Source organism: Acyrthosiphon pisum, chromosome A3, assembly GCF_005508785.2.
Source record: "Acyrthosiphon pisum isolate AL4f chromosome A3, pea_aphid_22Mar2018_4r6ur, whole genome shotgun sequence".
Lineage (NCBI taxonomy): Eukaryota > Metazoa > Arthropoda > Insecta > Hemiptera > Aphididae > Acyrthosiphon > Acyrthosiphon pisum.
Window position 1 is genome coordinate 14,303,261 of NC_042496.1, and position 16,254 is coordinate 14,319,514.

At 30.4% G+C, this 16,254-nt stretch overlaps 1 protein-coding gene across 1 annotated transcript in view; it reads left to right on the plus strand.

Annotated features, from left to right (window-relative positions):
- Positions 1-7,696: 7,696 nt before the first annotated feature.
- Positions 7,697-16,254, plus strand: part of LOC100569429 — a 41,150-nt gene continuing 32,592 nt past the window's right edge. Inside the window, exon 1 of the mRNA XM_008189767.3 lies at positions 7,697-8,315. Coding sequence (XP_008187989.1) covers positions 8,128-8,315 — 188 coding nt within the window. The 5' untranslated portion in view covers positions 7,697-8,127. The remainder of the gene's footprint in view (positions 8,316-16,254) is intronic.

Consider the following 16,254-nt stretch of genomic DNA (forward strand, 5'->3'; position numbering starts at 1 on the left):
GTTTGTTCTTCGAGGTATTTTAAGTATAAAATCTAAGCTATTTGCAGCTTTAGTGATTTCCTCAAAAATTGTATTAAAATACTCTATACTGTTTTCTCTATGTTTAGTTAATATACCAAGAAGTTCAGTTTTAACAAATTTGTGAACAGAATGAAGATTAACACTTGTACCTTGTAATTTGGCCACAACTGGTTCTAGAACAAGCAATTACTTTTAAACTAATCAAAAAAGTATAATTTGATGTGGCTGATGAAAGTTGAAATGCACGATTTCTTGTAACAGTATTTGCTTCTGAACTAATAGATAACTTTTCAAGAACAGTTTTAATTTCAATGACATTTTTATCAAATAGCCGTATACATTTGTACTTTTCTGACCAACGTGTCTCACAAAATAATGGAATATTTGGAATAAATTTTCTTCTCAAAATACTCTCTCTAAAAAACTTAATTATTTCTTTTACAGTACCAATAGTATTTCTGATTTCAGGAATTGAATTTTGATCGTTAACTACTAAATTAAGCTTATGTGAAGCACAATTAAAATAACAAGCAGTTGGATATATTTTTCGTATAATTGTCTGTACACCATTTACTTTACCAAAACCTAGGCCAAAAAGTTTCAACATATTTAAACCATATTTTTCTGTTGATTCTAATATACTTTTTGATATACCTTCTGCATTTAAAATATGTATATTTGATATAACAATACACAAATCTGTTATCATAAATAAAATATTATGGTGGAAAAACGTGTGGTTATTTATAGGTGATAACCTGATTTGCCAAAGTAGGTAAATAAACCAAAATGCAATATTGCCATAAACAAAATATAGATTTTCATATATTAAATAAAATTTTTAAATTCTATCTAAAAAAATAGATTCTAATCATAATGAACAATTTTCCAAGATTTTCGGCATTTTCCAGGGGGGGACATGTCCCTCCCTTGCCCCCCCATATGGGCGCCCTTGCAAACCGTGCACATTTTGCAAAAGGTGCGAAATATATTTTCTGATGAGATATTACTAGGTACATAGGTACCTACTTATTGCTTATCAAGTAAAAATACAAACGAAATATTAAATTAAAAAATAGATTTTTTTTCGTTTTTTGAGATTAATACTTTTATTCGCATATTTAGGTATACAACAATACGAGATACATCCCAACATGACATATAAATACGTAACTTACATAGTCGTAGTCTAAGTAGTCAAGTTTATTTGAGGCATTTGACGTCATAAATATGAATATTCCAGCTATTAAATGTAGAATGTGTATGCATGCGAGGAACTCCAGGAATATAATTGGTATAGGACATAGGTAGGTACGCACGGAATGATAAATAATATTATCACTTAAAAATTGATGATTATGTTGTTAACATTAAAAAAAAAAGTATTTAAATGTTAACATACAAAATATAGGTAGGTACTTAATAATATACTGTTTAAATAAAAATTATTCTATGATGTTAACATGAATATAATATTATTGTTTTAGTGTGCCAATATGATTTATAACTGATTTTTTATATATTATAACCTAGAGAAAGCCATGTTTTATGATATATTTATAATATGCTATGTTTTAAATTTTACATAATGCCTTTTAACTTGTTGGCAACTTTTAAATTGGCATAGTTCAGCAAACACAAATTACAATATTATATTTTAAGCCTTACGATCGTATTGTACGCATATGTAGGTACTACTGCTATGCGACTATGGTGGCGATAATAATATTGCGATTTATTGGATAGTCGTCACAGTAAAATTAAAATTATTGTGTAGAAATATGTATTTATGTATATTTAAAAATATTTATGTTTATATCATTTATCGCGTTAACATGTGTGGTACACTACAGCCATATTGATTGAATATAGAAGATTTTAAAATTGTATAAATATAAAAACATTGTTGTATTCTGGTCTGTAGCATAATATATAATTGTCTGATAAGTTGAAGGTAATTACGTCGTAGACAATCATATCATAACTAAAAAGATTATTTTATAAAATCAATGGTGATAACTAATAACTATAGTAAGTAGTACCTGCCTATAAAATACCTATTGACTATGTGTACAGTGTACACTGTACTTGTTATAAATATATATTGTTTAATTCCGGCATACATTTTACAGCACGTTCAGTATACTAAAGTGGTTCAAACTAGATAAATTTTGGAAAAATTTTAATTTAGAAATTAAAATATTGATTTAACGCAACTTCTGTGGAACATCATTGAAAATGTTACATAAGGTTCCTCGTAAGTTGTTCCAAACGAAAATAATATGAGATCTCATAAAAATATCGCAAGTGGTCAAACAAATTATGAAACACATATTATTTGCATAAAAAAATATGCAAAAAGTTATTTTTAGTTTTTGGAAGTGCTGCGGTGAAATGCCAAATATTAAAAATATTCGGTGGGAATGGATTTTACGAAAATTTCGAGTCTAAATAATAATACTAAATATTTGCAAAAAATGGTTTTTTTTTTAGGAGGGCTTGTGAAAAGTTTCTGTTTTGCGAATTCCTTTAAAAGAAATTCGTGCCTAAAAATTCGGATTCTCATCATACAAATTCCATTCTAAATATTTACAACGAACAATTTGAAAAAAATCCAAGTGATAAAAGGGCAACTGGGGAAACGTACGTACATTATTCTCGGAAATAATTTATTGAATAACTATAGTATACTATACTGGTATCATGCTATACGACTAAACTAGTTGGTGATTTTAAATGTATTTATTACAATTAAATTATAAAATGTAATACATATTAATTATATTACAGAAACACCGAAACGTCTGCAATTAGTTCTAACATAGACATTTAACATTTAAGGTATATCATGTGAAACAACTAAATCAAGTTTTAAATGCAATTTTAAATTTTAATTCAATTAGCTAATACCATAATATAGGTACTATAAGTATAATATTATTATAAAATCAATTTATCAATGGTATATTAATATATATGACTAATACCATACTATACATTGGTTTTTTTTATACATTTCTGGAATGAGTGGGTCTTGCTATAGCTGTGACATGACTAATACACCACTGTAGAGATTGCACAATATAGCAATACAGCGAATCCGAAAAGATATTTGATAGTAAATGTAATATTCTATGTAGTTAACGTAGTACTCTCTACTCATATTAAGTCACTTAGTCACAAATACACTTTAATGCATTAAATATATTATAGTAAAATACTAAAATATAATATCTTTATTAAAAACCTACATAATACATTATAATAGGCCTACCTAAACCTAACTATATACCTACTAAATTTAATTTTTATTAACATTTTTATTTCATAAAGCATTCTTATTGCTCACCCCAATTATTTTCTTTACTAATTGTTTATATATACTCAGACCATATTTAGAAATGTTTTTGTACAATCAAGGAGGTTCCTGTGCATAGATGGCGATCAGGGGAGTGGGGCTTACGAGTGCTTAGCCCCCCAAAAAAAGTCCGTCAAGCCCCTCCTTTTTTAGTTACATGGGATCGAAGTCTCCCAAACTCACATTCATGTTAATCATGTTAGCTCTCCCCTAAAATTTTAATGGATTTCCGCCCATGGTCCTGTGGTGATACAAAATTCAATATTTTAAATGAGAACCGGTTTTTTACTGGAACTATAGATAGTGAATAATTAAAAAAATGGATATACCTAATTAAAAATTCGAACGAGTAGTTATTCAGACATTCAGTTATTAAAATATTTATACTTAAAACGATGTACAAGTGGGTACCGCTCTGCTATACAGTAGTTGTCGAGTAGATATGTCATTGTAATGGATGTGCAGTTATTGGGATTCAATGATAAACCATTGTATAATACGAAAAACGATTTTGAGTGGAGACGTTGCTTCATCCTATAGCATACTTGTTGAAGAGTTAAATTTAATATCGCATTGGTTATAAAATATAGCGAAACTTTATTTCCGGTAAATATATTAAAGGTAGAACAAATTGTTGGGAATCTTCTATTAAACTTTCTAATGTTAGCTATGAAAAGAAAAACTTGATAAAGCGTTGTGACTACTCCAAATGTTGATGACACAAAAAAAAAACACACATCATTGTAAAATCGATTGCATTTTTTATCTCTGCTCAGAGTTTATTTTAATATTAAATATTAAATAGTTCATAAAAATGGATTTAAAAGATGTAAAATAAATATAATATTGAATCTAGTATTTTTCATGCTTGGGTCGTTTTTACGAATTATTGAAGTTGATAGATCAATTACATTAATCGCTAAAATATTAAAATAAAAAAGCCACTATATCTCTTAACCCATTATCTTTTATACACAAAACTAAATAGGTAACTCAAAACCTACTGCATAGCTATTAGCTACCCGTTAAAATGTTGATACCGATACGTCTACATTTTCTGAAAATGTACCTATGTACTCTCTAAATAATTTAAAAAATAAAAGGGGGTTCTCATTTGAAAAATAGTAGTTTATAGTTCACACTCTGTATAGTACAATTTCAAATATTTGGAAATCTAGTCTTTAAAATTCCAAAAATCAGATTTTGAATAACTGCATTATCGAGAAAAAAGGGGATGAGAATGCTTAATGAATCACCATGTATATTATTTATCTTTAACAGACTCTGAAATAAAATAATAAAATATTTTTCCCTTTTTAGCATAAAAGTATTTTGAAGATTGTCGACTAAAATGTTGTGGCGCCAGAACTATTTTAATATTTAAGTGGGCTGACCTGTGGCCAATCGTTTTTAAGGGAGGCAGGGACTAGGGAGGTTATTATTCTACGTTGAAAATATACGCCCCCGAGTCTCTCATCTACGCATTTAGGTATACACCTACCTACTACACAAACGTACGAAATGTGTAATGAACGTTAACTGTTAAGCCATACAAGTTATTCACGTTAAAACCAATAATTGTTAATGCATTTTTATTATGGTTATGAATAATAGGTAATTATTCTGATTAATATTTATTTCGTACTAAAGTTAATAACTGCATAAAAATATCAGGGTAATGTTTAATAAAATAATCTATAACTTTACCTATAAACCAACTGTTTTAATACCGATATATTATATTGTATGCCTTTATGTTGATTAGTGCATACTAGGTATACCTAGTAATTAGTATACATACTATACCTACTTACTCTATTACTTAAGTCCACTTTTGATATCTGATATAAAGTAAGTGATACGTTATCCCATTGGGTAGTTTAAGAAGACTATTATCAAAGATTTTAAAACAGTTTTCTACTAAACTAAGACCACTTAAACACATCAGTAAAAACCACACGTTACGTATAAAAGTGTAATAATAATGTAATGTTGTACCTATAGGTATCTGGTATACATATTATAACATATTGATTATTTATAATTGATATTATAGTACAAGTATACCTAAAAGCGTTGTACCAACCTGCAAGGCCAGAGATACAATAGCGGCTGCAGTTGGGTTAAAACAAATACTTTACCATCGTCCAATTTTTTTTTTTTGTATAGTACATGTACCAAGTAATGCCATAAAAAATTGACGATAAAAATACGTATATAAATTAAACGAAAAAAATCAAAGGGAAAATTTCTATATAAAAAAAAATGTTATCGTCTTGACGAAACGATGACGTCTACCGGTGTGTTTTCAAACGCCAGACACGCAGAAACGCAATTGCATATTACAATAGCATAAGATTATAGGTGCCTACAGAAATTTCCGAATGATACATTATGGAATATACGCAATTAAAATTGTATTAGTACTTCTGCAAAAAGGCAACTGAAGTATAGCAAAATATCATTGTAATTTGTAGTGATCTAATTATAATTTATCGTTTTCATACATGTATTAAAATTAAGCGAGGGCATAAAATATGTGCACATATTTTATGCCCTCGCTTAATTTTTGTCGATAATATTGCCGTCCGCGGGCATTCCATAATTTGAAGGGCTTGGGATCTAAGTAATTATTCGAGTTTATGTATAATACCTATATGCAAAAAAAAAATGTGATTTGTGCTACATTCATAAATTAATTTTGGTAACTTGTGCCAATTAAAACTAGATAAAAAGTCATTATGTAATTTTCGCAATCTTATATCTATACCAATATACTTTCATTTGCTCCATATCAAAATTGTATTTTGCTCCACTCTAAAATAAATAATAATACATTTTTATTTACCAACAAATATCTACTGCTTCCAGTTTAGGTTCCTAAAAATCAATCTAAAAATAGTTCCGGTTCAAAAACTGGTATTTTTAAATTCAGTTCCAAGCCCTGTACATTTTAATGTACCCAATATTGTTTCAGTACCTATAGATTGTATAATTTTTATTTAGCAATGTAAAATATAAAATATTGCTCTATAGATCATATACGTTGACATTTTAGTAATTTTATCCGGTCATTTCTGTCGTTGGCGCAACCGGGGTTTGCGGGTGAATATTTGAGTATTTATACCTTTTTATAATATTTAATAATAATGTATACAATATAATATACATGGTGACTCACTAAGGATGCTCACACTATATTATTCTTCAATAATGCTGTTATTCAAAATTTGATTACTCATTGGAATTTTTAAATATCTAAGTAGGTACTTAAAAACAATATTTTCTAATTTTTGAGTTATAGTTTATTACTTAAGAAGTACCCTGTGAAGAGATACACACTTCTGTTTTCCAAACGAGAACCACCCTTTTCTACCGTAAATTATTTAATGGTCAACTTTTCTGAAAACTCATATGAGTAGTTTTGGAGTTATTTTTACTTTGCGTACCTGGTACCTATATTAATATATAGGTCCGGGTCCCGATAACGGGCTTATAATATATGGGATATGGTAATTTGAAAATTTTAGTGATTTATATTAATCAATTAATATTAATAATTTTTAAAAATCATCAAAGTATAATAAATACAAGAACTGTACAATATTCAATATGATTTAATATTTATATCTATTTTATATTTTTGTATAACTATTTTTAAGGACTAGTACAAAAATTTTAATAACCACTTGTTTGAATTTTTAATTAGTTGCATGGACATTTTCCAAATATTTTACAGTAATAAAATTTCCTTTGAAAAGTTTGTATCAGCACAGGATATTCCTTCAGTTTAGTCACGATTAAAGATTTTATCTCTAATTGTGAGTATAGTATATAAAAAAACATTAAGAATTTGAAGAAAAAAATTGTTTTTAAGTATATTTTAAAATATTCTTAAAAATCAAAATTTGAATAAATCCATTATTAAAGAAAGAATGGGGGAAGAATGCTTGGTGAGTCACCCTGTATATATAGGTACGTACAAAAAAATACATATATAGACCACCCTTGCTCGGGAAATATTTGTTTGCTCTACTGACTGCTGAACTTATTTTTATGCCACTCGACATACATCGGTCGCGGTAGCGAATAGTAGTCGCTAACAGCAATAGTAACAACTATTAACAATGTCATGAACAGCAAATGTATAGGTTTACTGTTCTGTATTATAGTGGACTGATATCACATACACATACAACACAACATAGTATAAACATATAAGTATAGAAGCGGCGCGTGGTGGTAGGCGTGTCTGCCGGGACGTCTTGTGTACGCCGCCACCGCCGACGACTAAAAGAGTGACATCAGGAGTGGCGGTTTCTGTTCGCGCGGCACCACCGGCACCGCCGTTAGTTAGCCGGTCGACGCACGAACCATTCGCTATACGCACGTGTGTCCGAGCGCACAATCGCCGCGCACGTTTTACCGGCGAGATTGTCGTCGCAATAATTTTTTTTTACAATTACAACTCGTACACGAAACCGTGTCTTAGTCGACCGTCTCTTTCTTCCTCGCTGTCGCTCTTTCTCTCCTCTTACTCTATCTCTCTCTCTATATATATCTCACCAAATCAGAAGTAACATTTAATTCAAATTGTTATTCGCTATTGTTGTCGGCGTTATCGCGGGACGATTCCGGGTTTCGTCGAGGTGGCCCCTTTTTCGCTTCCGCGAGAAGATTCGCTCGTGCCATCGTCGGCCGGCCGTTTCGGAGCCGCAGTGTCCGCGTCCGCCGCGCAACCGGATGGCATGAGACGCAGACCCGTCGCAGTCGCAGTCGCCGTCGTGGTCGCCGCCGTGGCGGCCGTGTCGTCGATGTCGGTCGCCTTCGCGGACACCGTGTCCGCCGACGTGCTACCGGACGGCGAAGTTGAGATCCGCGTGAGCTCCGGCAACGTGACAGCTAAACGGACGTCGTTCACTTCACCAGATACCGGGTAACGAATATGATATTATTTAAATCAGTACCTATAGGCGCCTATAAACTTGAAAACCTAACACTTGCATTTTTACGAACAAGGGGATTTTTGAGCCGAACTATACCTACACTGTTATCGCATAATAAATGTATTAAATTACAGGTATCTGCTATCTGACATTACGATTTTGAAAAATTTTCTAATAGGTATTGTACCTGTATAGATGATTACGAGTTTCATACTATTTATAATGGCGTATTAGCGTTTAAGGCTTGTGCAACAAAATAATGCATATTATAAATTTAAAAATATAAGTTGCAAAATTTGAAAAAAGTAAAACCATTAAAAAAAAACAAAAACCTTGAGGCAAAAATGTAATAGGTATAGAATTTCAGACCACAAAGTACAAAATAATATTTCATTAACACAAAAATTGAATGGTAAAAATATTATAGTGTTATGTTTAAGACATTAATTTTATTATTAGGTTAAACATAATGACAATTTTTAATTGTCTTCTTTTTCAATTAGGTTAGTACCTACACGTAGTATGTACAATATAATTTATATTATATATTATATATAATATTATATACAATATACACCACCGTGGTTATAAATTATGATTGGAATATTAGATAATATTATATTGTACTTACTTTCGTTAGAAATTATATATTATAATTTTTTACTTTTTTTCCAAGTCTTCTTTTTATAAAATACTATTTGTTTTACTACCGTTTGCTTAAAAGTAAAATTGTCTGAAAGGTAAAAACAGTGAAAAAAAAATATCGATCATATAAATGCGAAACATAATTATCACCGTTGTATTTTTAAGTACTCTGCTGTCTGCATGACACTCGACTACACGACTAACTGCTCAAATGGTCATATTGTAATGAAAAAAGTGTCCTATTATAGTAAATGTCGAAACCAGTTTTATTTTTATACATATTATGCTCTCAATGTCCAGGTTACTCATTAATCATTATTACGGATTTTGGTTTAAATCGATTTTAAAATAAAAAATAAATATTCAATCAGTCTGTTATAAATTAAAGACATAATATAAATTTAGAAAATAGGCATATAATATTTGTTTTAGGACATGAGTTGACCTTTTTTTCTTAAAATACAAATTTTTACGTAATAAGACTCGTTTATTATAATTTATAACACGAAATTATTTGACGTTAATTATTTTCTTCATTTTGCAAGAAATGTTTACTTTTTTAATATGATAATATCTTATAAATTCTATGCTTGACACAATGGAATCTAAAAATTAAACTTGATTTATATGGAGTTAAACTATGAGTTTATACAATGTTATTTAGACAAAATAAACATAGGTATAAATATAGGATAATTCATAAATATTATTTATAGTTGCAATTTAAATATCTTTCTTATGCTGTAATACACAGGAGTTTTAAAATAAAAATACCACCAATTCAATATCAATTGCGAAAAATTAAGTCATGTCAAAAATAAAGCTAACTATAGAATACTTATTCTAAATTATATGTATATAGTATCTGAAATTAAATTCTAGTATTTTAATACAATTAAACCTATATAAATTACTATTGACTATATATTATAATCTCTATAAACTTTACAAAATATCGTTATTTAAATGTTCAGTGATACAATGTTCTACTTTTAAAATATAAAACGCATAATTCTTTGACACTAGGTATCTTATATTTTTTTTTCATGTAACATCAAATTTAGTATTTTTAAAACCTATTTGAAGTTAATACCACAGAATATTCTGTGTTAATACCTTTTGTTTTATGATTAGGTATACCATAATACTAAACATTCCCCTTAAAATTAAATGTATAATACGTATATCAATATACAATTAGCTTAGTAGCTAGCGTCTTATTTATTGTTTGTTTTCTAAATGCTATAGACACTGCAGTCAGTAAAATTAATATGATAGTCTGTACTATAATAAATAATAATATAATTTGGCGTATCTGTAAAAAGCTCTATTTTTGTAGGATCTGTCAACTGTTGAAAAGCTTGTAAGCAAATATCTCGGTGTATCGTGCGTAGACGTATATGCGAGTATATTTTGTTTATTATACACAATTATTTGTTAAAGAATCGAAAAACTCTCGCCCATTCATCAATGACACGCTATAGCTGTGTCTGGACGTTGTGGTTTTTTTATATCTTATATATTATTATGTACTGTTTTATTTCGATCTTCCAACCGGTTAATATATACAGTATACACTTGAACCGGTTTTGATTTAATTTCAATTGTTGAGCATATATTTTTGTTTTCAAAATTTGAAACGAGTAAGCTTAACCTGTATGTTTATACACCCGGTGCGTGTTTTTTACGTGGTGTGAATTTTGCAGAAAAATCAAACCCTGCGATCGGGTGCCAGCGCAGATAAGTATATATTCAAGCTTCAAGATAAAAATATAGACGAAGGCCGACGAAAAACAACTCGCGCTAAAAAGATCGCAGCCGTTACATCACGCGTGTGGGTAATCCTTATATTGTACCTTATATCTACTACAACGCGTCGATTTATCGTGAGCGTGAAATTTTTTTCGTTTCGATTTAAAAATACGCTTAACAATATATATACATTGACTCCATACAACGTTCGGACGTCATGTGCGTACCCATAATATATTATATATAGCAGATGTACTGCGGGTAGGGAGACAGAGCTGCGTTTAGCGCCGGTCAGTCTGTTGTGTTTGACATGGCACACATTTAAGTATATAAGTATATTGTATTTAGGTACTTTATACATATTATATTTATATCATCAATAGCGGTTGGGTGATGTGGGCGTATTGTATGTTGTATATTATGTGCATGTTAAGTTATATAATACACGTACCTATATAGGCGGGTCGTGGTTTTTAACCGCGAGAAGTCGGCTTTACTCTTGAAAACCCCGAGTTCAAAAGTCTTAAGACGTTTAAGAACATCGCATTATCTGTATATACACCGTGTACCTGCCGCAGGTGCGAGAGACCATAGTCTATACTCTATAATATTAAAATATACGACATTTTATACGTACCTACGCGGCGCTGCGAAATGTCAAATAAAATATACACAGAACGATAATGTATGAGGTATATTATATAGGATACATCTCCGCGTGTGGGCGCCCCGGCGAGATGGACCTTTCCGTTGCGTTTGCAGGGGTGTATTGATAATATATATTATTATCTGTTTTGGAGAATATGTTAGAGATCGTAATAATAATATATGTATACGCGACACGGCGACAGCGGTTATAATATCATACGCGGTGATAAACATCTACTGCGACGGCGGTCGGATGACGAGGCGCAAAACTCACACAGACAGTTGTGTAGACAATGAAATCAAACCACAAAGAATCGATTTGGAAAAAAAAATACACGGGTACACATATTACGCAGGTACCGCGGCCTAACTGTACCCACCTTGCATATGCCGTCTTAAACAACTCCCTATGCGGACCTTTTTAGACGAAAATAAAAAAACCCGAAATGTGGTTTTCTTCCCTTGTTTATTCCAATGTTTACCTTGACGTGTTTTCGGCCCATGTTGACGTGAAAGGGGGATGCCGACACCGAAGACGCCACCGCTGAACAGTGCTGTATGCCTACGACGACGTGATTTATACTGCGCGCGGTGCATATTGCAGCGCGGCTGCGGGACATTCTTTGTCGTTGATACGCGTTCATTATATTATTACACACTATTATTATATTATATTATTACTTTTTTCCGACTTTGTATATATATATATATATATATGTATACATAATATTACGCGTGAATATTGTATAATATACTATAAGCATGCAGATACGAACGAGGTCCGCCGCGTATGTGTACATAATATTATACGCGTCGCGTATTAATTTAAATTGTTTTTTTTATTATATTTCAAACAACACGTCTACAGGTACGCCATATGAATTTTTATAACAAACGGGCGGGCACTGGTGTTGCTGTTATAAACGCGCACAGTGGGGAAACAATAGCCGGACACGATCGGACTTACCCCGGGTGGTCATTATAAACTCGTAACTGTTTACATCATTAACAATATATCAGCTGAAGGTGTGAAGCCCTGTCATCGGAAGATACACATCTTCTGTGTAGACGAACGACATCAAAGACTAATTATTCGGCCTATAGGTCGAATATTTATAGATATAGCCATATAGGTAGGTATAAAATATCGAGTTCTCCTGGACCTATAGTATAAACTATAAGTGGGGTGAGAACGGACCTATTAAAGTGTTATATTTTATGTGTCTCGTCGGTCTTGTATGTTATATAGTTATACGTATACACACGCATGCGCTCGCACACATTTGGACGTACATGTTTTGTTATATAGGTATAAGTGTACAACGTATGTGTTAATGGTCTGTAGTATGTGTGTCAGTAGCGGATCTAGAGATCAAAACGATTTCATTCAAACCTATAATATGTAAGGGAAATAGGATGATGTAATTTTTATGATGTTATTAATTTTGTTTTTAGTTACCTACAGTTACCTTTTTTATCTTTGTATCTACAGGAAAATAGTGTAAGGAATTCAGTTATATTCTTGTTAATATCCTATTAAAAAATCACAAATAGGTTTATTGTATTTGCACTTACATATAATCTGCAATAAGTTTCTAGTGTCGATTGAAAAGATATGTTAAAATAATACAACATGACTACACGTGACATGTCATTGCAAAATCAATTCAAATCTAAAATACATTTCGTAAATAACCATAATATCATTATATAAAACGCTGAGCTGTTAGATATAACATACATATTATGCAATACCTAACAGCGTATAATTTTACCGAAGTTAAAAGTTACCAAAACACTTGTCAATGCCGGTGAAAAAAATCAAGAGAACATAAACATGGTTTTTGGCGGTTTGTCTACTGCTGCAGCTTACAGTTGCATACGGTAAAACAATAATTATTAATTATATATATTTTACTTGTTTTACAATAGTTCGTCTTCTTGAATAGACTTTATTCCACGTTTGATTTTTAAGAAAGTACTATGTATATAAATATATCATATTCCATATATACTATTTAAAGTACCCATACCGAAACGCAGGGCCGCATTTAAGGGGGGGCCCTGGGTACAACTGCCCCAGGCGCCAGTATTTTAGGGGCGCCAAAATGTTGTGGCCAGAAATATGTTTACTTGTGAATTATTAAAATAAATTATATAATTTTAATTATTTTAATAACAGTATTATATATATAGTATATTAGTATTATGCTGTTTGACATTTTTTTAATTAATATTAATTTGCATAGTTTTATATAGTTTTATTTTATTTATTCATGAAATACCTACAACCTACCTAAATATGTTAAAAAAAAAAACAATTTATATGATGAATTATAAGCAAGGTTTAGGTGACATAAATTCAAATGTATCTTTGCATATAAACAATATTTGTAAAAAAAGCACACATTGTAAAACAAATATTCTTTTCTGTGCTCAAAATCTAAAAGGTTAATGAGGATCTATCTTCCATATTTTCCGTGGGTAGGCCCCTTAGGGGGAAGCAATTTTTTTCACCGGAGCTTAGGGGGTGCCAATTTTTTTTTGCACCGGGGCGCAAAATGTCTAAATGCGGCACTGCCGAAACGACACATCATAACAGCTTGCCATAACCGCACTTTTCACGCCCACAAACCCACAAATCATCACACTTCAACGTGCATTTTATTGATTACCTATAAACAAAAGTGGTCCAAGTGCAGAAAGTGTAATGGATATTTCAAAACCAGAATCTTTAGAATAAAGTATAACTATTTTTCCATCCGGTTTCATCGTATACATATTATATAGGTACGTTTAAAACTTTAAAATACAGTTATTTCAGTCAATTTATGTAGAACAACTTCAAAACGTTTTTCATTTTTGTTCATTATACTTGATAGTATTATTTTTTATTTGTTTATTTATCGTCTAATTCAATCTTTCAAATTTAATGTCCACAATATTTTTAAATTAATTGTTAACATAATATGGCTATATTTTTTGTAAAACTGCAGGTATACGAATCGTGATTTGTTGTATGGAAAGTGATTTTCTGCATTTATTGTCAAAAAATTTAGTAAAGGTAAACTACTCATTTTATTCCAGATTTAAGAATATGTATAAATCAGTTTAAACTCTGTACTGTTGTAGTACCCAACTCTATAATAAATGGTAACACAATTTAAACATATTATTAGTATTATTAATACTAATAAAATCTGTAAGTATTATTAATAGTAATGTAAGTGAGAAATTTCTGGTCACCGGAAATTTCCTGAAGAATTTTCATGATTAAAATATTTCCTATAAGAAATTTCTTAAAAATTAAATCTATGAAATTTTACATCACTAAATGTATTAATACATAGCATCATAATTGTCTATTTTCTATTTCCTATTATCTGTGTCCAAAGAATTATATAAATATATTATATTAATTATAATAAGTACCTAATTATTAGAAAAATGTTGGATTTATTAAAAGGTTAACTACATTAAATATTTTACAGTGTTTCAAGTGCTCTAAGCATTGTGTATGGATTACGTTTGTATCCGGAAATAGGATGTATTGAGGGTATACGCATTGAAAAATACCATTCACTTATTAAGGTTAGGGCGGATAGGGTAGCGCAAGGTCACTTGAAGTTGAAAACCTCTTAAATGTTTCACTTCATTTTAGAGTGGTATCAAATTTTCAAATTTTCTCTCACATATTCATTATAATATAATACAATATACATATCTTCTACACAACAGTGAATATTGTACCATACTGCTACTCCATGGACCGCATATACTTTACACTTTGCAGAGTGTTTAGAAATTAAAAACCATTTCCAGTCAAATTATTTTATGAAAAGTTATATATTATATATCTACCTAATATTTAAAAACACAGATTGAGGCAAACAATATAGGAAAATTGTTGAATGGGAATTTACAATATTATCTAAGTATGTTAATGTAAAAGGTTAATGGCCTTGATGATATTATAGTCATATTTAAAAAAATAATAATAACGCCTACATATAAATCAAATTATAAATGCATAAAGTAGTCTAAGCAGTGTAATAGTGTATATAATGTAGTCTTAGATATAGGTACATTTTTAAACAGCTTATAATGTAAGTCAATTTGTTCTTGAATTTAAATTTTGTTGAAAATAATAATAATTGTATCTATATAGGTATCAACTTAAGGAGATGTTAAACGGTAACGCGGCAGGAGTCAGCATTGCGAGTATCATGATTATGTTAATGAATTGCACATGTGCCATGTAGGTTTCCTACTTCCCTACCCAATTATTATACGAAACAAAATTAATTTTTTTCGTACTCACCTATAAATAATAATTACATAAGCTATTTAATAGCATAATAAAATCTAAGCTCTACAAACCATCAAGACATCAAGGGTAACGATGTATTATACCTACATATTATTATACATTTTTTTGTTTGTATAAAACTTGACCCAAATTGTTTTTGGCAAAGTATAATAATGCTGTATATCTACATTATATATATATACACATGTGTGTGCAAACTGTGTTAGCTGTTCGTTTTTTGTTGAATCAGAAAAAAATTGCACACATAGAGTCGACTAAAAAAAAAGCCCAACAGAACTCCGCGATTCTCTGAATTCATGAGAACATACGTCATTACAAATCGACCGATTTGCGTATTCCTTCGTTCAGAACGTATATGTGTTATAATATGGTGTTCAATAGGTTCATCACGAAGCACATATTTTTTCTACAATATTACATTGTACATTGTTCTTCGTAGACCGTATACCACATATACCATGTACCTAACAATATATAGGCATTATATTGGTACAATAGCTGAGGTGGAGTTTACATATTATATTATACACAATACAAACGTTGTCCGTTTCATA